General features: G+C 41.2%; 1 protein-coding gene across 2 annotated transcripts in view; it reads left to right on the top strand.

Annotated features, from left to right (window-relative positions):
* LOC122420636 (zinc finger protein 160-like) overlaps window positions 1-23122 on the top strand; it is a 132829-nt gene that overhangs the window by 97894 nt on the left and 11813 nt on the right. The window contains exons 1-3 of one of the 2 annotated variants that reach the window (XM_043435989.1): window positions 13279-14020; window positions 16108-16166; window positions 20472-20554. In XM_043435989.1, coding sequence (XP_043291924.1) covers window positions 20540-20554 — 15 coding nt within the window. In that variant the 5' untranslated portion in view covers window positions 13279-14020; window positions 16108-16166; window positions 20472-20539. Of the gene's footprint in view, window positions 1-13278; window positions 14021-16107; window positions 16167-20471; window positions 20555-23122 lie in introns of those variants that run through there. The other variant, XM_043435990.1, reaches the window with a different exon arrangement.

Consider the following 23122-nt stretch of genomic DNA (forward strand, 5'->3'; position numbering starts at 1 on the left):
TCATCCCCTTCTTCTCCCGCCCTCAATCCCTCCCAGCATCACGGTCTTTTCCAGTGAGTCAGCTCTTTGCATGACGTGGCCAAAGTATTGGAGTTTCAGCTTCACCATCAGTCCTTCCAATGAACACCCAGGACTGATCTCTTTTAGGATGGACTGGTTGGATCTCCTTGCAGTCCAAGGGACTCTCAAGAGTCTTCTCCAACACCACAGTTGAAAAGCATCAATTCTTCGGCACTCAGCTTTCTTCGCCGTCCAACTCTCACATCCATACGTGACCACTGGAAAAACCATAGCCTTGACTAGACAGACCTTTGTTGGCAAGGTAATGTCTCTACTTTTAAATATGCTATCTTGGTTGGTTATAACTTTCCTTCCAAGGAGTAAGCGTCTTTTAATTTCATGGCTGCAATCACCATCTGAAGTGATTTTGCAGCCCAGAAAAATAAAGTCTGACACTGTTTCCACTGTTTCCCCATCTGTTTGCCATGAAGTGATGGGACCAGATGCCATGATCTTAGTTTTCTGAATGTTGAACTTTAAGCTAACTTTTTCACTCTCCTTCTTTACTTTCATCAAGAGGCTTTTTAGTTCCTCTTCACTTTCTGCTGTAAGGGTGGTGTCATCTGCATATCTGAGGTTATTGCTATTTCTCTCAGCAATCTTGATTCCAGCTTCTGCTTCTTCCAGCCCAGCATTTCTCATGGTGTACTCTGCATATAAATTAAATAAGCAGGGTGACAATACACAAACACTTCTATTGTAATTTTCATAATGAATTCATTAAATCTGTGGAACACTTTGGGTAACTTGGAAATTTAAAGAGTACTGAGATTTCCAGTCCAGGACTCCTAGATTTATTTCTTTTGTTTTGGATTTCTTTTAGAAGCGGTTAAATAGTTTTCAGTGTATATGTTTTACCTCCTTGGTGAATTATTCCTAAATATTTCATCCATTTTTAATACAATAGTAAATAAAATTGTTCTGTGATTTTCTTTTGACATTTTTCATTGTGTAGAGAAATGCAGCTCATTTGCATATTGACTTTTGTATCCTGCCAGTTTGCTAAAATTGTTATTTGATGTGACAGGGTTTTTTTGTGTCTGTGTGGAATCTTTACACTTTATACATAAAAGACCTTGTCCTCTAGGAAAGAAGGTAACTTTCTAATTTCTCAGTTTGGGCAGCTTTGATTTCTTTTTCTTGTCTAATTGCTTTTGTTGGGGGTTTCAGTCCTTTGTTGAACAGTGGTGCAGAGTGGGCGTCCTTGCCTTCTTCCTGATTTCAGAAGAAAAGTTTTCAGTCTTTCACCACTGAGAACAATGTGTGCTCTTTTCATACATGGTATATTTTACTTTGAGATACTTTATCTTTTCTAGTTTGTGTATATATATTTAAAGATTGTTGAATTTTGTAAAATGCTTTTTTTCTGTATCAGTTGAGGTGGTTATGTGTTGTTTTTTCCCTTTATTCTGTTAATGTGATGTATACATTGATTTTTGTTTGCTGAGTCCTCTTTGCCTTATATGAATAAAATTCATTTGGTCATGAAGTCAGATCTTTTTAATGTGGTGTTGAAGTTGGTTTGCTGGCGTTTTGTTGAGGATTTTGCATAATAGTCCTCAGGGAGTATTGGATTTTATTTTTTTGTTCTTTTGTCTTCTTGGGTCGATTTCAGAATCATGTCGGCTCCATTCAGTGAGTTTGTCAGTGTTGCATCTTCAACTGTTTGTAATATTTTTGGCAGGATTAGAGGTCCTTCTTTTGTAAAGGTTTAGTATAATTTCACAGATGGCATCTAAGCCTAGTTTTTTCTTAGTTTGAGGATTTTAATTACTGCTTGAATGTTTCTAGTTATAATATGGTTCCCATTTTTATTTGCTTTATGATTAAGGATTAGATAGTATGTTTCTACAAATTTACCTGTTTATTTTATGATGTGTCATTTGTAGGTATTATTACTTAGGAATTTTTTATTGAAGTATGTTGATTTACAATGTTCAGTTCATTTTGGGTATACAGCAAACTGATTCAGTTTTATTTACATATATTTGACAAATCCTTTTCACTTATAGGTTATTACAAAGTATGAAGTATAGTTCCCTGTGCTATGTAGTAGGTCCTTGTTGGGTATCTGTTTTATACCTAGGAGTGTGTCTGTATTAATCCCAAATCCTGATTTATCCCTCCTACCTTCTGCTTTGGTCACCTGTGTGTGTGTTTTATATGTCTCTGGGTCTGTTTGTGTTTCATGTGTAAGTTCAATTGGATTTTTTTTTTTTATTTCACAGATAAGTGATAATTTATTTTTCTCTGTCTGGCTTATTCACTTAGTATGATAATCTCTCAGTCAGTTCAGTCGCTTAGTCGTGTCCGACTCTTTATGACCCCGTGAACCACGGCACACCAGGCCTCCCTATCCATCACCAACTCCCAGAGTCCACCCAAACCTATGTCCATCGAGTTGATGATACCATCCAACCATCTCATCCTCTGTCGTCCCCTTCTCCTCCTGCCCCCAATCCGTCCCAGCATCAGGGTCTTTTCCAGTGAGTCAGCTCTTCGCATGAGGTGGCCAAAGTATTGGAGTTTCAGCTTCAACATCAGTCCTTCCAGTGAGCACTGAGGACTGATCTCTTTTAGGGTGGACTGGTTGGATCTCCTTGCAGTCCAAGGGACTCTGAAGAGGCTTCTCCAACACCACAGTTCAAAAACATCAATTCTTCGGTGCACAGCTTTCTTTGTAGTCCAACTCTCACATCCATACATGACCACTGGAAAAACCATAGCCTTGACTAGATGGACCTTTGTTGGCAAAGTAATGTCTCTGCTTTTCAATATGCTATCTAGGTTGGTCATAACATGATAATCTCTAGTTCCATGCTGCTGCTGCTAAGTCACGTCAGTCATGTCCGACTCTGTGCGACCCCATAGACGGCAACCCACCAGGCTCCCCCATTCCTGGGATTCTCCAGGCAAGAACACTGGAGTGGGCTGCCATTTCCTTCTCCAGTGCATGAAAGTGAAGTTGCTCAGTCATGTCCGACTCTTTGCGTTCTTATGGGCTGTAGCCCACGAGGCTCCTCCGTCCATGGGATTTGCCAGGCAAGAGTATTGGAGTGGGTTGCCATTGCCACCTCCTCTAGTTCCGTGCATGTAGCTGCAAATGGCATTCTTTCATTCCTTTTTTTTTTTTTTTTAAAGCAGGAGTTAATATTTCATCCGGGCTTCCCTGATAGCTCATTTGGTAAAGAATCTGCCTGCAATGCAGGAGACCTGGGTTTGATCCCTGGGTTGGGAAAATCCCCTGGAGAAGGGAAAGGCTACCCACTCCAGTATTCTGGCCTGGAGAATTCCATGGACTGTATAGTCTGTGGCATCACAAAGAGTCGGACAGTCTGATATTCTTGTATATATGTATCACATATTCTTTTTCCATTCCTCTGTTGCTGGGCATTTAGATTGTTTCCATGCCTTGCCTATTGTAAATAGTGCTGCAGTGAACATTAGGGTGCACTGTCTTTTTGAATTATGGTTTTCTTCAGATAAATGCCCAGGAATGGGTTTGCAGGATCTGAATCTTTCTTATTTTAATTCTTTTGTTCTGCCAAAGCTGAATTTAGTTTGTTCTCCTTCTCCTTCCTTACGATGTAAAAATAGTTTCTGATTGGACTTCTTTTTCCTTTTTGTGGTAACCATTTAGCCACGTGCGTGTGTGTGTGTGCTCTATAATGTCTGACTCTTTGCATCCCATGGACTGTAGCCCATCCGGCTCTTCTGTTCATGGGATTTCCCAAGAAAGAATACTTAAGTGAGTCGTCATTTCCTTCTGCAGGGATCTTCCCAACCCAGGGATCAAACCTAAATCTCCTGGGTCTCTTGCATTGGCAAGCATGTTGTTTACCACTGAACCATCTGAGAAGTTTCTTAGCCATGTAGACTTCAGTTTTATTATAACCTTCACTGCATGTTATAAATTCTGGAATGTTGTACTTTCAGTTTCATGTAGATGTTCAAAAATTTTCTTGATTTCTTTGAGGCATAAGTGTCATTACTTAGCTTCTTGACTTAAAGTATTCAAACAGTTTCAGTCATTGCTATTTCTGCCATTATCATAATTGATGATTTTGATTTTTCTTTAAAGCCATTGCTGGACTTTGTCATCTCTGAAGCCACCGCTCAGAGTGCAACTCATTTAGGTATTGAATATCTCTCAATGTGTAGAACGTAGTATGTGACACTTCTGCATAGACAACCTTTTGTTATTAGATATTTTTCATGGATTCTTCACAAAAAGTGAAAAAAACATATTTATTGAAAGATATATTTATGAAAATGCATAAGAATTTAAGGGACACAATGTGTGTTAGTCTCTCTGCTTAGTTGTGTTCAACTCTTTGTTACCCCATAGACTGTAGCCCGCCAGTTCCTCTGTCCATGGAATTCTCCAGGCAAGAATATTGGAACGGGTAGCCATTCCCTTCTCCAGGAGATCTTCCTGACCCAGGGATTGAACCCAGGTCTCCTGTACCGCAGGTAGATTCTTTACCTTCTGAGCCACCAGGGAAGCCTTCCAAATACCTTAACACAACTCTTGCAGAACATATCTGAATAAATCCTTACCCTTGTCATCATCTTTTCACTTTTTATGAAGATAAGAACTCTTGTCATGATCCATTGGTGAAATATATTCTCATTTCAGGGATGGTTAACCTTCAAGGATGTGGTGATTAAATTCTCTCAGGAGAAGTGGGAATGCCTGGACCCTGTTCAGAGGGCCTTGTACAGGGACATGATGCTGGAGACCTAGAAGAACCTGCTCTCTGTGGGTGAGGATAGCTTCTCTTTGGATGTTGGAATCTCCCCTTGTGTATTTTGCATTTTTCCCTATGTGTGTCTTGGGAGGCCTGTTTTCATTGCATGATCTTAGAGCCCTGTTGACACAGACATGATGTGGCATCACGAATGTAAAATGACCCTTTTTTCCAATGATCTGCCCACTTCATGTTACATCAGAGATTTTCCCAGAGCTTAATTATGTATAAAACTGAATGCCAAGTTTTAAAAAATATCCAATTTTCTGTTTTCTGTCCTTTGGTTTTGACTCACTATTTCTTGGAAGGGTGTTAGATACATATATTACACTCTTCCCTGTGTATATAGAAGGAGGCACAGCAGTGGAAGAATTTGTGGAATATTTTTCCAGACCCACCTGTACTGTTCTCACTCCTCAGCTGAACAAAGAGCTGTGGTTTTTCCAAAATCACTTTACATTTTCCGAAATCATTTTACATTTCTTTGTTCTGATAATCAGGATTTTCTATTTCTGATCTAAACATCATCTCCATATTGGAGCAAGAGAAAGAGCCTAGTATTGTGATGAGTGGTGTGAAAATAGCAAAACAAAACAAAACAAAAACCCCAAATGGACGGGAATGTATCAAAAGTGTGAACAGAGATCAGATCACAGGACAGAGAGGAAAGCACATTAATGGTGATTGGAATCGTCTTGTAATGGTACATAGAGATGATAGTTTACGGTGAATGATGTCAGATTCGTGATCTCTGAAGAAGATATAGCTTTGGGACCGGGGACTAGGCTTGATTACTCAAGAGCTTTTGTGTAGCAGAGTTTTATTAAAGTATGAAAGAGGACAGAGAAAGCTTCTGACATAGACATCAGAAGGGGGATGGAGAATGCCCCCTCTCACTAGTCTTAGCAAGGGAGCTATATACTTTTTCAGTTAGTTATTACAGTAAGTAAAAAGAATGTCTCAAGGTTGTAAAGGTCTTACCAGACCCACTCCTACAATTTACATTTTATTTTTATTTTTTCCATTTATTTTTTTTATTTTTATTTATTTATTATTTATTTATTTATTTTTTCAGTGGGTTTCGTCATACATTGACATGAATCAGCAATAGATTTGCACGTATTCCCCATCCCGATCCCCTCTCCCACCTCCCTCTCCACCCGATTCCTCTGGGTCTTCCCAGTGCACCAGGCCTGAGCACTTGTCTCATGCATCCCACCTGGGCTGGTGACCTGTTTCACCATAGATAATATACATGCTGTTCTTTCGCAACATCCCACCCTCACCTTCTCCCACAGAGTTCAAAAGTCTGTTCTGTACTTCTGTGTGTCTTTTTCTGTTTTGCTTCCATTTATTTTTATTAGTTGGAGGCTAATTACTTCACAACATTGCAGTGGGTTTTGTCATACATTGACATGAATCAGCCATGACAATTTACATTTTAAGATGACAGGATTAGTCAGAAGGTTCTCAAGAAAGAATAGTCCTGAAGCAGGATACATTGTTGTTATATAATCTTAGTATCAGAATTTAGGCTGAGTTGTTTTGTTGTGTAATCATCAGCTCTGGGCTTAAAGAAGAAAACCTTTGTCCTTTTCTCCTCCTTGAGAATTCCAGACCCCTATCTCCTCCTCGAGAGCCCCAGACACCTTTCTCCTCCTCGGGTATCCCAGACTTATCAACCTACCTAGGAATTGACTCTCTCAGATCTTTGGCAAAAGAGAAGTTTGTTTATTAAACTCTCAGAGGAAACTTAACTTTTCCCCGAGTTATCAGTCTGTCCTTCAACATGTATCATGTATTCTTTCACCCTCCAGTGGTGCTGCAGCTCCATCAGACACAAAGGCAAGGTTTCTATCAAGATCCATAACCCTCGCCATCTCCCTGCTGTGAGCTGGTTGTGGCTTGAGTTTGAGGAGCATGAGGTGGGCTGCCTTACTGGGTTCTCTTGCCCCCTCTTCTCTCTTTGTGGGCTTGGATCTATTGGCTACTCAATTCTTAGTCCATACAGATCAGAGCTGATGCCCCAAGCGTCTAACCCCTGATCCTGTGCTGCTTTCATCACAGTTGTCATATTTGGAAGATAGAATCGGAAAGTGGGAAAACACTGGCTGCTCTTTTAATTTTATCTGGCACCTCAGAACCTGTATGGAACTGTCTCAGTCCCTGTCTGCTTCTTGAGATCCCTCAGCCATTTCTGCTGTTCTCCTTTTGCAGCCATACCATGTCAGGGTGTGTGGAGTAGCCTGGTGGATTGGATCTTCTGTGACTGTTAGTTAGGAAACCTGTGAGGACAGCAGTCCAACAAAGGGAACATGTGTGAATCTTTCAGGCTTTTAGCTTGGCATCTCTGGGTGGACCAAGTAGTCCCATCTCAAGGTCTTATGATGTGAGACCCCCACATCTTGTAGTTTTCCGCTCTTGTACTGGTCTATTTAGTCTGGGAGTGTAGACTCTTCCTGACTTTGCTTTCTCCTTAGTTTGTATAATTTTTCCTTCTAAATTTGATTTTGAAGTGTGTGGTTCTAGTGTCTGAAGTCATGTCCAGTTTCTTTGTTGTGGTAATCCGCCTGTGTTTAAGGGGCAGCTCCTCATGGACTCTCTGTGGTGTGGGTTTACTGGGTAAGAGAAAATTTTTAAAGGAGAATACTTTCCCTTATTGGTTGTAATATTTTCCTGCTGCATACAGAATTACCACTTGAAGCTGCTTAGTATAGTGGTCAGCGTGTTTTGTGATATGAGAAAGTATCTGAAGACCTTGACTTGTACATCTTTTTCTGGCTTTGAGTGATGTCAGAAAAGCCTGTGTGAAGGGCACTGTGATAGTGTTGTTCACTATCACCATGTGTATTATCATCATGCCCTTTGAGCCTCACCAAGAGGTGTAGGAACTTCTCCTAACAACGGTCTTGTCCAGGTTCACACCCTCATATTTGTGAGGCTGTTGACTAAACTATTGTTGATGCTGCATGCTTGTCACCTGTGTGCTATTGATCATTCTGCCTCCACACTTAATTTTGTAGCAACTTAATGACAGAGCTTATGTAGTGGATTGATAACTTCAGTGATGAACCATCATTTTTTTTCCAAGGCATTGCTACTTTCCTTTCTTTATATTTTTATACATTATAAGTGATTGTCTTTTATTTTGATCATTAAGTTTCTCTTTTATGTTACTCTTTGTATTTTATTTGCAATACATGGGATGGTTGGTTGAGAAAGCTACCCCACCCCCTATGGTGGAATGGGTGATCAGTACTTTTTAGAGTTATTTATGTATTCTTGATGTTAAACTATTATTGAATATATGATTGGCAAATTTTTTGTATTATAGTGTACATTGTTTTTTCACTGCTGAGGATGGTTTACTGCACAATGTTTGATAATTAGGATGTGTGCAATTTACCTCTTTTTATTTTGTTGGCGTGAGCTTTTGGTGTTGTATCTGATAAATCATTAGTGAATCCACTGTCAAGAATCATTTTCTGTTCATTTACTTGTAGAAGCCTTATACACTAGGGACTGAGTTTTAGGTCTTTGAAGCATTTTGAGTTAATTTTTGTCTATAGTGTATAATAATGCCCCAGCTAAATTCTATATGTGAATATCCAGTTTTCACAACACCTTTTGTTCCATAGGTTGCCCTTCCCCCATTACTTGGTCTTGACACTGTTGTGGAACATCCTGTGACCTCACAGGCAGAAGTGGTTTTCGGATTCCGTTGTGCCCCAGGTCTTCACATCAGCACCATACTGCTTTGGTTAGTGTAGTTTTAGAATCAGGTTTGAAATGAAGAAATGTGAGATGTCTGACTTTGCTTTCCAGTTTGTTTTTGCTATTCATTGTCTTCTGTGATTCCATAGGAATTGTAGGATTCATTCATCTGTTTCTTAAGCAAAGCAGTGTTGGGATTTCACTAGGGATTGTTTTGAATCTTTCGTTAACTTTGACTAGTATTGACATCTTGACAATTTCAACTTTATATCCGTGAAGCCTGGGGTATTGACATTTATTTGATTCTTCTCTATTTTTCAGAAGTCTTTAGTTTGCAGGATAAAAATTCTTCCCTTCTTGTATAATGTTATGATTAAGTATTCTTATTTAATTTTCTTGTCAATTGAATTACTTTGATTGTTCATTTTTAATGTTTAGAAACCCAATTGGGTTTGCATGCTGATGTTGTATCTTATAATTTCTTTGAAGTCTTTAATTATTTCTATACTTTTTTTTTTTACATGTTAATGTTGCAAAATGCCTATTATGGGTATGTCATTTTGTAGGACATATTTAGAAAGATACTTTGTTTCATAAAAACTGTACTGTTGAATTTTTTTTCTCTATGGTACATATATTATAATTCTAAACAGCAGCATATTATTAGATAAACTCATTTTGGATGTTTTAGCATTACAGTATATTGTGTGTTCATTAGCATTTATTTGTGTACAGTAAGTATGCAGAATATATCTATAGTAGAATACATTTTTCTCCTCAGTTATGAGACTGCAGTATGTTTACTGTTAATTAGTACATGCTTTGAAGTCATGGTGGAAAAATTGCGTTTTTCTTGTGAGCTGACATGTTTTTCTAGTATAAGTGTTTTTGTCATAGGCTGTTTGCAAGTATTCTTCCCTAAAATCAAATTGAACTATCTTTTACAACTCTTATTTTTAGTAAACAAGTTTATTGCTGTAGTATTTCTCAGAATTTTAAGTTCATATTTGGAAAGTTTCACAATTTTTTGAAAATTAAAAATATTACGTATTTGGAAAAAGTTTCATAACTGTGATATAAGTATTACTTTTAGTGTAATAGACACAGACACTTATTGATGAATTTTAGTGAATGGAATCTTTATGTCTTGTAGATATCTATCCAATACATGTGGTCAACCAATTACAACCCAAAGCAGATAGTGATACAGAAGTATTCCAAACAGCAATCTTGGGAAGACCTAAAACTCATGAAATCAAACATTTTTACCTCAGGAAATCCAAGAAGATATGTATGACTTTGAGTGTCATTGGAGAAGTGGTGAAAGAAATAACAAAGGAATGCCTATAACTCATGATGAAAATCTCACTGATGGTAGAGGTCAACAGTGTAGAAAGGATGTGGAAATCAAGCCCTTTGTAAATAGGCTTGGATTAAACATGCAGGATAAACTGCAGATATTTCAAACTGACGGGATAATTTCTGAATGTAATGAAGTTATGAGGTCTGTCAACAGTAGTTCGTCACCTTCACCACTTCAAGGAATACCTCCTAGTGTCCAAACTAACCGTTCTAATATATTTGGGAATGGTTTTTTGCATCCTTTATTACTGACACAAGATCCAACAGCACACTGGGAAAGAGCTTCCAAGTATATTGAGTGTAGGAAAACCTTTAGTCATGTCTCTAAGGAATCATCAGATAATTTATTTAGATGAGATATTACATAAGTGTGACATATGTGTGAAGGTCTTCAGTACAAATTCACACCTTGCAGTTCATCAGAGAATTCATAAGGGAGAGAAACCTCACAAATGTGATGAGTGTGACAAGGTCTTCAGTCATAAAACAACTCTTGCAAATAATCAAAGAATTCATACTGGAGAGAAACTTTTCAAATGTAATGAGTGTGGCAGAAGCTTTAATTGCTCCTCAAATCTCTCTAGACACCAGATAATTCATATAGTATATAAATTATATAAATGTGATGTATGTGGCAGTGTCTTTAGTCAAAAACCAACCTCACAGATCATCAGAGAGTTCATAGTGGAGAGAAGCAAAGTAAAGTGGGAGAAGGTTATAAATGTAATTTTTGTGGTAAGCTGTTTAGCCACAGTTCACACCTTTTAATTCATCAGAGAATCCCTACAGGAGAGAAACCTTACAAATGTAATCAGTGTGGAAAGGACTTTAGTGAAAAGGCAACCCCTGCAAAGCATCAAAGTAATTCATACTGGAGAGAAACCTTACAAATGTAATGAGTGCAGAAAAGCCTTTAGTCAAAAAATACATCTTCAGCTTCATTGGAGAATACATACAGGAGAGAAACCTTAACAAATGTAATGTGTGGCAGGTCTTTCAGTCGAAATTCACTCCTTGTAAGTCATCGGAGAGTACATTTTGTAGCGAGACCCTTCAAATGTTTTGAGTGTGAAAAAGCCTTTACTCAGGTCTCAAACCTCACTAAACATCAGAAAATCCATAAATGAGAGACATCATCCAAGTGTGATTCATGTTGATCTTTAACTCTCAGAGTTCAAAAGAAACTACAAATGTCATGAGTGTGGCAAAGCTTTTGTGTGTGGAAGCCTCACAATCAGATAATTCATAGAAGAGTGGAACATTACAAATGTAGTGAGTGTCTCAGAGTACTTAGTCCAAATGCATACCTTTTGATCCATACTGGAAAGAAACATTAGCAACGTAATGAGTGTGGTAAATTCTTCAGTGTACTTTCAAGCCTAATTTGCCATCAGATGATGTACAGAGGTGAGAGCCCTTGAAAATGCAATTGAGGTTGCAGTGCTTTTGGCAGTGGTTCATATCTTATGCTTCATGAGAGTATTCACACTGGATCGAGCACAGATGATATTGAATGTGGTCAGGCCGTTGAAAATCTACTCATTTTAAAAAAGTTCATCACCAGTGCCAGGAATGTGAGCAACCTTTTCTCATTGGTTCCCCTTGCAGCAGTAATCAAGTTGTTTGTACTGCACCAAACAGTACTAATGTATTGAACTTAAAATAGCTTTTAGGTTGTGCCTTAGACTTACCAAATACTTCATGATTTAAATTGCAGTGAATATGGTGAGGCTTCATGTTATTGTTCATTTATCACTAGATGGCAGAATATCTATCTTGAAGAGAAAGCACACAGATGTAAACTGTGTGGCATGGCTTTTACCCAAAGATCACAAGTTGGGGAACATACTGGAGAACACCTCCCAAATGCAATGAGTGTGGGAAAACCTTTACGTTGAGTTCAGGTATTAGGACTTGAGCAATCTGATCATGAGAATGTTCGGTTTCTGACCATGGAGCCTAGCCATGATGAAAGCTCAGTTTATGAGTCTTTGGGATGGACTGGATACGGATCCCAGGTGCCAAGTCCTAGTGATGGGAGCTTCTGATCATGCTGAGGATTTTGACTCAGCTATAAGGAAAAGAATGGCTACGAGATTTCGTATCAAACAGCCTGCTCTGAAACAAACCTAAGTGTGGGAGTTGGCTACTGGAAGTGCATCTAAGAAGATATTGCTAAGATAGATATATTTTGACATGTGTTTTTGAAAATAGAGTGTAATCTGCCGTTTTTGAATGTTCTGAAAATGTTGATTAGATCCCATGATTTGATGGGGGTATGGCATTCATCCATAAATCCCAAATCTTTGGAAGACTATTTTTCAGACTTTGTTACCCACATTTGAGAGAACATTGTTGTTCAGTTGCACAGTCATGTCCGACTGTTTGCAACCCCATGGACTGCAGCATGCCACGCTTCCCTGTCTTTCACCATCTCCCAGAGCTTGCTCAAACTCATATTGATGCCATTCAACCATCTCATTCTCTGTCGTCCCCTTCTCCCACTTTCAATCTTTCCCAGCATCAGGGTCTTTTTTAATGAGTCGGCTCTTCACATCAGGTGACCGAAGTATTGGAGCTTCAGCTTCAACATCAACCCTTCCAGTGAATATTCAGGACTGATCTCCTTTAGGATTGACTGGTTTGATCTCCTTGCAGGCCAAGGGACTCTCCAGAGTCTTCTCCAACACCACAGTTCAAAAGCATCACTTCTTTATACCACTCAGCCTTCTTTATGGTCCAGCTCTCATATCCATACATGACTACTGGAAAAACCATCGCTTTACTATACAGACCTTTGTGGGCAAAGTAATGTCTCTCCTTTTTAATATGCTGTCTAGATTTGTCATCGCTTTAGAAAATAAAGACCTAAAATATATTACACTTTGCAAATAGAAAGTGAAAATTTCTAATTCTGTTCATACTGAACATATAATCAATTTGAAATTACATTATGGATATTATTTAGTTTAGTGTAATTTCCTAAACATGTTTTTGAGAAAGATACGTAACAGTCAGGCTTCCCTGGTGGCTCAGACAGTACAGAATTCGCCTGCAATGCACAAGACCTGGGTTCGATCCCTGGGTTGGGAAGATCCCCTGGAAGAGGGCATGGCATCCCACTCAAGTATTCTGGCCTGGAGAGTCCCACGGACAGAGGAGTCTGGCAGGCTAGGGTCCATGGGGTTGCAAAGAATCCGACACAGCTGAGTGACTAAGCACTTCCTTCGAAGTATAGGATAGAGCATTGTAAAGAATAATGCACTTCTCATCAAAAGAAAAAGAAATGTTTTTTTCTCCTATTTTGCTTTCTCTTTTTAGGTTATCTATACAAAATGATGGATGCTAGGTAAACATTGTGCTAATCGTTTCACAGTGTACATATCAGTTAATTTTTCTCTGTAGCTTAAGCTTACACAATGTTATTTGTCATTGTAAGACTTGTTTATACAACCCCCTTTATGTCACTGCTTAGAGAGTTGGGTTTAGACAGGGAAATAATTAAAACACGTTGGATAAAAGAAAATAACGCAGTTTATAATCATTTAAAGTGTCTTGCTGTTTTTACGGCTGTGGTTAGTGACCCAAATGATCACATCCCTTAAGTCCTCCATCTCAGACACCCAGGTACTGACCCTGAGATTGTTGAACTCAGCACTATGCTGAGTTTGCTGTTTGTCGGGTGTCAGTAGGGAATAGCCCATTTCTACCCAGGGAGAGTTTTGTATTTGTAATACAGAGACTAGTCCCATTCTTGTTTCTTAAAACTGCCCAAGTTCCCAGATCCCTGAATTGCTTCAGCCTCACTAGGAGGATCTGAGCACAACATGCTGTGAAAAACAGCTTTTTATTGAGAATAAACCCTTTTAGTCTTCAAAGGAAGTATCTTGGTTCCGACATAACTTGAAGCTTTTACCTGAGCAGTGTTACGGAGGGTAACTTAATCCTGTCAAGGTAACAGGCCCCGCCCCCGTCCGCGCCCCGCCCCTCCCACGAGCAGTGCGCGCAGCGGGTGCTCGCCCCGCCCCTCGTCGGAAGCCGCGGCTCTAATACCAAAAGCCCTTTCACACAGACCCGGAAGTTGGACAGCGCGGAGCCGAGGTCCCCGAGCGGCGCCTAAGGTTCCTTCTAGGGTAAGTTTGCAGGCTCGTCCCACGCCGGCTCACTCGTCCTCAGGGTATGGGAATTCTCAGCGACCTGAAAACCCTGGCACCCGGTGCTCGGCCACGAATAAACGCTGCCGCTGCCGTTGCGGCCCAGTTATATTTTCGTTTGGGTTTTGAGAGTTTCTGAGGCGGTTTCGGCCCTGCGTCCGCGTAGACACCGGTTTTGGCGACATTTTCCTGCTTAAAACCCTTTTTTACCTCTGGCCTTGCCAAGTAAAGCTCTCTCTCGCGAGTTGGAGTCGCGCCCCGCCGCGTCGCCTTCCCCACCGCTGGAGGCAGACCCGTCGCCCCCGCTCCCGGAGAGGCCGCGCCCTCTCTCCGGTCCCGGGATTCGGGAGAGCCCGCCCCGCTCCTGAGACCCCTTCCCTCCCAGCCTCTCTGTCCTCGCGTCTCCTAGGCCTCTCCTTGTGCCCCGCAGGGCCCCCCCTTTCCTGCCAGCCCGTCCCTTCACCCCGCGTAGGTAGGTGACCTGGGCCAGCCCTGTGACAGCCAGTGCTGTTCCATGTCCAATTCAACTCGGTCGGAAAAGGTGCTCTTCCGGTCCGGGGGCGTCTCCTTCTGTCGCCCACTCAGTAAATACAGAAGGCGGGAGGATCAGGAGAAGCAGAGTCAGAAGGACTGAGAGAAATAACTGAAACTGAGGAGAAAAGCGTCAGGGAGAACCAACGCGAACTCTGAGAATGGCTGAGGGATTGCAAAGGGGTAGTCAAGTCAAAGAGGTTAAGCCTTGAAAATAGCCAAGTGGGTAAAATAGAGAAGTATTAATAAATTAGAAAGCCAGATCTCCAGGGACGTCAGAGGTGGAGAGTCCCTAACTGGGTTTTGGCTGGGTTTGAGTCCAGGCCTCTTGGGTTAGAGTCCCGAGTTGTGTTTTCACCTGGTTGGAGTCCCGCCAGGTGGGTTCAAGTCTCAATCTGAGGTGGCCGGCTTTATCATGGTGCTGGCAGAGAAAGGCCAAAGGGTAAGGAGCAGAGGAAGAAAGGGCTGGGAGGAAGCATAGCCACATGGCCTGCCAGAGAGTGGGGAGGAAGAGAGAGTCACAGCGAGAGAAGGGGAGTAATCTCGAACGCAGAGAGGGAGCTGAAATGGGGGAAGAAAGGAGGCAGACATAGGTATGGATTTTTGAAAGACTCAGGAAGGTTAGAGAGAGGGAGAGCGTTTCCAGGGGGAATGAATTGCAGCAGCCTGGGACAGGATACGTGTGAGGGAGGAAATAGGACAGGAACAGCAGGAGAGCAGAGGGGGAGAAAAAGAGACACAGAGACCCAGATGAAATAAGGGAGATAGGTGAACAGAGTTGTAAGCTCGATCCAGGTGTGGCCAGTTGTTTGGATACAGATGATTTTTTTAGTTCTACAGAGGAGGATGAGAATTTCAAAACTCTTGTCTATAAGGCTTGTGTCTTTATTACTTGTGGCAGAAGATGACTTTCATTTGCAAACCTGTTGAGCCTGGGGCAGTGGCTTGATTCACTGACTTCTGAGTGACCCCTTTCACTTGTCCTATCTTGAGATAGAGGTAAAGGAAGAAGAGACCTGGGGCAAGAAATGACTGACTCTGTCACTCTGTGGTAGCTTTTTTTTTTTTTAATTAATTTTTTTTGTTGTGCTGTCTTCGGTTCTGTGCCATGGGCTCAGGAATTGTGGCTCCCAGGTTCTAAAGCACAGGCTCAGTAGTTGTGCACAGGCTTAGTTGTTTGTACTTGTGGGATCTTCCTGAAGCAGGGATAGAACCCATGTCCCCTGCATTGTCAGGCAGATTCTTATCCACTGTATCAGTATTGGGTAGCATTTTTAAAGGAACACTTTTTTTTTTTTAATGGATTCACATTTTCTCCTTTCTTTATGTATAGTGCTTTTTGTAGCTTGGAATAGGTCTTAATTCATTCAGTGTCTGTAATCATTTTTAACTTCAGAATTAAATGTTTTTAGTTTCCAGTATTCTACTCTTATCACCCTTTTGTAAATGTGATTATACTCTGTTTCTTTAAACTTTGACACCAGATTTTTAGATTAAAAATAATTCACAATTCTTTTTTTTCAAATTTTTTTCAGATTCATTCCTTGCCTGAGCGCTTTCTTCCCTTCATCTCGTACATTTGAAATTTTCTTTGGTAAGTAGTAAATCATCTTAGACTATTTTGTGCCATACTAGGCAAAAATGTCACCTCGTTTATCAGTTCTAATGAGGTAGATGAACCTAGACCCTATTATACAGAGTAAAATAAGTCAGAAGAGAAAGACAAATACTGTATATTAATGCATATATATGGAATTTAGAAAGATGGCACCAACGATCCTACATGCAGGGCAACAAAGGGAGACATAGATGTAAAAGAGCAGACTTTTGGACTCAGTGGGAGAAGGCGAAGGTGGGATGATTTGAGAGAATAGCATTGAAACATGTATATTACCATATGTAAAATAGAATGATCAGTGCAAGTTTGATGCATGAAATAGGGCACCCAAAGTCAATGCTCTGGAACAACCCAGAGAGAGAGGGTGAGGAGGGAGGTGGAAGGGGGTTCAGGATGGGGGGGACACATATCCAATTCATGTTCATGTATGGCAAAAACCATCAAAATATTATAAGTGAATTTATTAAATAAAAATTAAATAATTTAAGTAATTAAATTAAAATAAATAAGTAAAATAATTAAAAAATAAATGAGGCTAAATCTGAAGGGAGATTTTTTTCACGTCCTGGCATTCAGACCTCCACTGGCTTTCATTTGTTCTCGGGTCAGAAGCTTGACCCCTTGCTGTGGCTCCACAGCCCTCTGTCAAGCTCAGGGCCCTGTCAGTGTCTCCAGCCTCATCCTCAGAGCTGACCCTTTGCTCATGGTTCAGCCTGTCGTGCTCTCATTTACCTTTTCTCTGTTTCCAAATACCAGAACCTTTTCTGTCTCACATCATAGTTCCTTTTCTCACCTTCAGGTCACCCTGGCTCAGGCCCTTTGTCACCCTTCAAGTCTAGGCTCAGAGAGGTTTCCCCATCCCCTCCTAACAGTCTGTCTCATGTTACCCAGGTTTATTGCCTCTGTATCAGTTGCCATTAGCAGAAATTAATGCTCTTCTTCATGGGTTATTTTGAGTCCTTCCTGGTTGCCCTCTTTTTAGGGCTCATAGTGTTCCTCTTCTTCCCAGTGTGGCTGCAGTACCTGATACTGGAAATGTCTTTAGATGACAGGACTATGGGTTGGGCTGAATAATCCTCAGGGAAGACCAAGAGAACAGGGCAGGTGATGAAGATGTTTCCCACGTTATAGACATTTTAGCTATAATTGATCTTTACCCCATGTGACTACTTAATTACTTAAAAGAAGAGCCAAGAAATATAGGAAGTCCTGAAGAGCCCTGCAGAACTGGTGTGCTCAAGCAGTGGACTAAGATATCCCCATGTTTAGTCTGCTGTGTTTAGTCCGCTGCAGCCCCCAGATCTAAACCGTGTGCATCCAGGGACCAGTCACCATCGTGGACAGCAGCTTTGCCATCTAGGAGTTCATGTGCTCAGTGTCAGCGATTGTGATTTCAGAGCGCTGAGGATGAGCAGAAATCCAAAACCTAACGGGGCAGGAAGGAGATGTTCCCCCCCCAACGCCCCCCAAGAGCTAGAATATCTTCCCAGTAGGTGTGGGTGGAGAGAACAGGAGATAGTGAGACCTGGAGACCCTTGATTTGAGACTTCCTCATCTCAAATCCCTTTGCACCTGGACTCCATAATGTCCCCAGGTGGTGGCAGACTTTCCCAGGAGGGCCAGTTTCTTGATTTTCATCCTGAATGTGAGTGTTCTTTGGGTGGTAGCTCGTGTGCACTCCACTTGAGATCCCCTTTGCCAAGAAACCCCTGTGCGCTTTAGTCTTGCTTAGTCCAGTCATGCAGGGAGGAGAGGTAGACAAATGGGGAAAGCGGAGGGAGCCTGCTGGGGTCTGCAGGAGGCTTGTGTCAGCACTTGGGGGCATCAAGGTGAGCCCAGTGAATGGAGTGTGCACCCATCCCAGGTGTAGTTACAGGGACAAGGGGTGTGGGAACTGTTGGAAAAGAATGTCTCAGTTCAGGCTGGAGAACCTGGAAGTGGGTTTGTTGGAGATCCTGCATGGAATGGTTTGAGCTGTTCTAATGCTTTAGCTCATGTTCCCTGGGACAGCAATGCTGTGACTGACATTTGCCTGCATAGGTTTGATTTGACAATTCATGACCACACATGAGCAGCAATGAAGGACGTGGAATTGGGCCCAGAGAAGTCTTTTCCACTGTTAGAACTGTGGCCTGGGCTGAGCACACAGGCACCTGTGGGTGCAGGAGGGTGGGAGCATTGGGCTTGAGGGGCTGGTTCTAGCAGGTGCCCCCTGCATCAACTCCACTCCCTGGCTTTTGTTGGCTCTCTTTAGCAGGCAGGCACTGTAGAGTAGCAGGGAACATCTCAGGTCATTCTTTGCATCAACTTTGGTATCATTGTGTACTTGGGGTTGCCGGTGAAGAAAGTTTCATGTGCATTTGGAAAGATACCAGGAGAATCTGGAGTGTTTCCATGGAAGATACTGAGGTCTCACTGGGCCATGTGCATCTTTGGAATTATCCCTCTTTTTCACAGTCTTTGGAGATTTCGGTGTTTGACCTGGATCACTCACTGTAAATGAAAATATGGTGTCTTGTGTCTAGTGGATCCTTGGGTGTCCTCTTTTGTATTTTGTCTCATGCATGAGTTATTAGGGCTTGGAATGCTTTCTGTTGGTATAAGACGGTTTGAGGCTCATTATGGGCTCTGTGGACACTCTGTTGGACACCATGAAAGTTTGTAAGTTTGTTAGAGTACCGCTGGGAAATTAGGAGTACTAAGGTTAAGATCGCAGAATGCTTGTTATAAGGTGGTCCTGCTCGGTAGGGATCTCTGGGCCCAACCTGAGAACAGTCATAAAGTCCTGTGACGTAGGGGAAGATGGCTCCGAGAATCAGAGGGGAGTGATGCTGCAGTGATCTGCAGGCTGAGGGCTCGTCCTCTAGAAGATGCAGCTGCAACTGTCTTGCTGCCAGGCCAGTGCTGGGTTCTCTGTTACCCACTACTGTCCCTCCCAAAAAAAGCACCCACACAGGCACAGTACAGAAAACACGGAATCTTAACTGCACTGTTGGTGGTAATGTAAATGGTACTGCTATGTTGTCAAACAAAATGGAAGTTCCTTAAGAAATTCACATAGAAGAGGCCTACAGTCTGTCAAACCCATTTCTGACAGATATCCAAAGGGAAAGTGGTCAGTTTTTCAGGGATATGTCCGCAGTCCCATGAGTGTGACTGGATTTGCAAAGCCCAGGCATAGACACAGGCCAGATGTTTCTTAACAAAAGAATAGGTAACAAAAGTGTGGTATAGAAATATTTATTATATACTGTATGTTCCTGAACTATTTTTTCTCTATATATAAATATAAAAATCAAAGACCCTGCATTTAGGCCAAAATGAATGAAACTAGAGAACATTATGGCAAGTTAAATAAGCCTGACAAGGGAAGACAGATACTGTATGTGGAAACTAGAATTTTCAACCTTATGGAGTCATCGAGTAATAACGCTGTTACCAGGAGCTGGGTGGAGGGGGAAATGGGACACTGTTAGTCAAAGAGTAGAGATTTTCAGTTGTAAACTAAGTAAGTTCTAGGGATCTGAGGTAATGCATGCTGCCTGTAGTGTTTCTATATACTTGAAATTCACCCAGAGAGAAATAATACAGTGTATTCACAGGTGGAAGTGTAACTTAGTTGACTATAATCAGAGTATGATTCTATCACATAATCACTTTGTACACAGTACATTTAAAGCATTTTTGTTAGTTACACCTTAGTAAGGCTGGGAAAGAAAAAGAGAGTTGGGGTTGCTTTTCTCCTCTAAATGGTGCTCAGTCCAGGCTTCACGTTTCGTTGATGAGGCATTTTGCATACCCATGTTTTGTACCCTCTGACCAGAGATTCCCGTTCAGGTAGTTTGTGTTGGTCCACAGCTCGAGAATGTTTAAGATGCCCCAGTTCATTCCAGTCTGGATCCCTCACTGAGCATCAGGACTGTGAGTCCTCTCATTCCTGAGGGCTGAGATCTGGGCTGAGGAGGGGGTGCTCTGTTCTGAGTGGGGATGGATCAGGGCCTTCGGTGTGACCTGAAGGAGAATGCCTGGTCAGCGGAGGTGCCCCCTGCTGCTGTGTGCTGAGTCCTCACCAGGAGGGGAGTGTGATCCCAGGGAAAGTGTAGGAAAGTCCTGTGTTGGTCTCTCTGTGGGAGCTGACTGTCCTGAGTCCCTCCTGAGACAGTGGGCACAGGGGACTGTGTGTTCCTCATGGTGAGGGCTTCCCTGTGTGTGTGGTTGGGGCTCAGGAAGGGGATGTGTTGACTCTAAGCATTAAACAGCATGTTTTCACTTTCATGATAGACCTCTGAAGACTTGTGTTGCCTGAGGAAGCCCTGAAGTTGAGGAAGAGGAAAGAAAAGGAGTCAGGCATGGCTCTTTCTCAGGTGAGGTCATATTCAGTCTGTCCTTCCTGAAATGCCCTTCTCTGGACTCGCTAATCATGTCTGACTCTGGAGTGTCCTGTCTGACTCCTGTACACGCACACTCACCCGGGCCCTTCCCACAGGGCTTGTCGTCTCCACTTAGATCCCGTGTCCCCATGACCCGGTGACCTGGCCCTTGTGAGGAGGCTCCCCTGGGCACCGTCCTGGGCAGCGCTTCTCACCCATGGGTTGGAGACGGGGTCTCAGTGCTGTTGGGCAGCAGGGATTGCTTAGGGCCCCTCTGGATGTGCTGTCTGCTCTGTCAACCAGGGTAAGGAAACTGCCCATGGAAGTCAGGTATTAATATGCACAGTAGCTGGTAAAATCTGGGAATCAGATCAATTGAGACTGTCCTTTCCCTTTTGTGTATCTTGACATCCTTGTGAATATACCTTACATATACACAAAGAATTATTTCTGAGTACTATGTTCTGTTCAGTTGGTTTATTTTTCTGTTTGTATACCAGTACCACATCACCTTGATTACCTTGTAATAGGTTTTGAAATAGAAAGACCTCCATCTTCCTTCTTCAAAGTTTTGCTCTTTGCTCTTTGAATAGTTCTGTGACTTTCACCATGTTTTATTCTGCTTCTACAAAGATTGCTATGGCAGCTTTGATAATGAGTTAATTGTTTGACCCTTTGTATGGTTATTAAAGAATCTTTTGATATAGCATGTTTCTTTTGTAATCTTTATGAGTTTTACCTATGAAACTTTGTCATGTGGGAAAGAAGATAAATTGACTTTGTTTTCAATTTGGGGACCTTTGATTTCTTTTTCTCATCTAATTGCTCTAAGGGTTTCAGTGCTTTGTTGAACTGTAGTGCAGAGTGTGCATCCTTGCCGTCTGGACCTCAGAGGAAAAGCTTTCATTCTTTCCCCATTGCTGTGCTCTTTTCATAATGGCATTTCTTATGTTGATGTTGGTATAATTTATTATTTGTAGTTTGTTGAGTGTTCCATCTTGAAGGGTTGTCAAATTTTTGTCGAATGGTTTTTTTCTGCATCGAGATGATCCTGTTTTTTTTTTCTTTAATCTGTTAATGTAGTATGTCATATTAATTGATTTTTGTATGTTGACTTCTGCTTGCCTTATATGAATAAAATCCACTTGGTCATAGTGTCAGATCTTTTTATTTATTTAAATTATTTCAATTGAAGGATAATTGCTTTACAGAAGTTGTTGTTTTCTGCCAAATACCAACATGAATCAGCCATAGGTATACATATGTCCCCTCCCTCCCATCTTCCTCCCTATCCCACCCCTGTAGGCTGTTAGAGGGCCCCTGTTGGAGCTCCGTGAGTCATTCAGCAAATTCCCATTGGCGCTCTACTTTACATATGGTAATATAAGTTTCCAAGTTACTCTCTCCATACATCTCACCCTCTCCTTCCTCTCCTCCTGCCTCCGTCTGTTCTCTCTGTCTGTTTCTCCAGATCTTTTTAATGTGTGTTGAAGTTGGTTTGCAAGTATTTTAATTTTGCATGAATATTCGTCACGGGTATTGGTTTCTAGTTTTCCTTTCTTGTGTCTTTGGGAAATCAGCAAACTATTAGAATCATGCTTGCTCCATAGAATTAGCAGGATTAGTGGTAATTCTTTTGTAAATGTTTAGTAGAATCTGGTCCCATATTTTTCTTAGAGGTTTCTGACTACTTTTTAAATCTCTCTAGTTATAATGGGCTTCCCTGGTGACTGAAATCATAGAGTCTGCCTGCAGTGCAGGAGACCCAGGTTCTATCCCTGGGTGGGAAGATTCCCTGGAGAAAGGAATGGCTGGCTAGTCCAGTATTATTGTCTGGAGAAATTCAGAGGAGCCTTGTGGGCTATAGTCCATGAGGTCACAAAGAGTCAGACATGACTGAGTGGCTAACGCTTTCACTTTCAACACTTCTCAATTTTTTAAATTTCTTAAAAAGTAAAATAGTTTGTATGTTTCTGCGAATTTGCCAGTATCTCCTATATACTGTCATTTGTAGGCATTATTGGTCTCATAGTACTTCCTTATCTTTAGAAACTTTCTTTGACCTCAGTTGTAATCACTCCTGTTTCATATCTGTTTTTTGTTATTTGAATCTTTTTTTCTCTTTTCCTTAGATTAGGTGGGGGTTTTCCTATACAGTTCTTTCAAAACATCAACTCTTGGTTTGTTGATTTTTATATTTTTCTACTTTCTATTTTATCTCTGGTTTAATCTTTCTTATTTACCTGTTTCCTTCTGCTAAACTTTAGTTTGTTTTCCATTTTCTGGTTCCTAGAGGTCTAAAAATAGATTTCAGATTTAAGATCTTTTCTCTTTTTTACTGTAAGCATTTAACAGTTCACACTTTCCTTTTAGTACAGTCTTTTCTGTGTGTTATAAATTTTGTAATGTTGTCTTTTTGTTTCATCCATCTATTTAAGATTTTCCATGTGATACTTTCTTAGACCCATTTGTGGTGTCAGAGTGAGTCGTTTAATGTCCACATTTGGTGAATTTTCTTGTTTACTTGTGTTTATTTCATTGTTGTTAGGGAAGATACTTTTA

This window comes from Cervus canadensis, chromosome 18 (genome assembly GCF_019320065.1).
Source record: "Cervus canadensis isolate Bull #8, Minnesota chromosome 18, ASM1932006v1, whole genome shotgun sequence".
In the NCBI taxonomy this organism is placed as follows: Eukaryota; Metazoa; Chordata; class Mammalia; order Artiodactyla; family Cervidae; genus Cervus; species Cervus canadensis.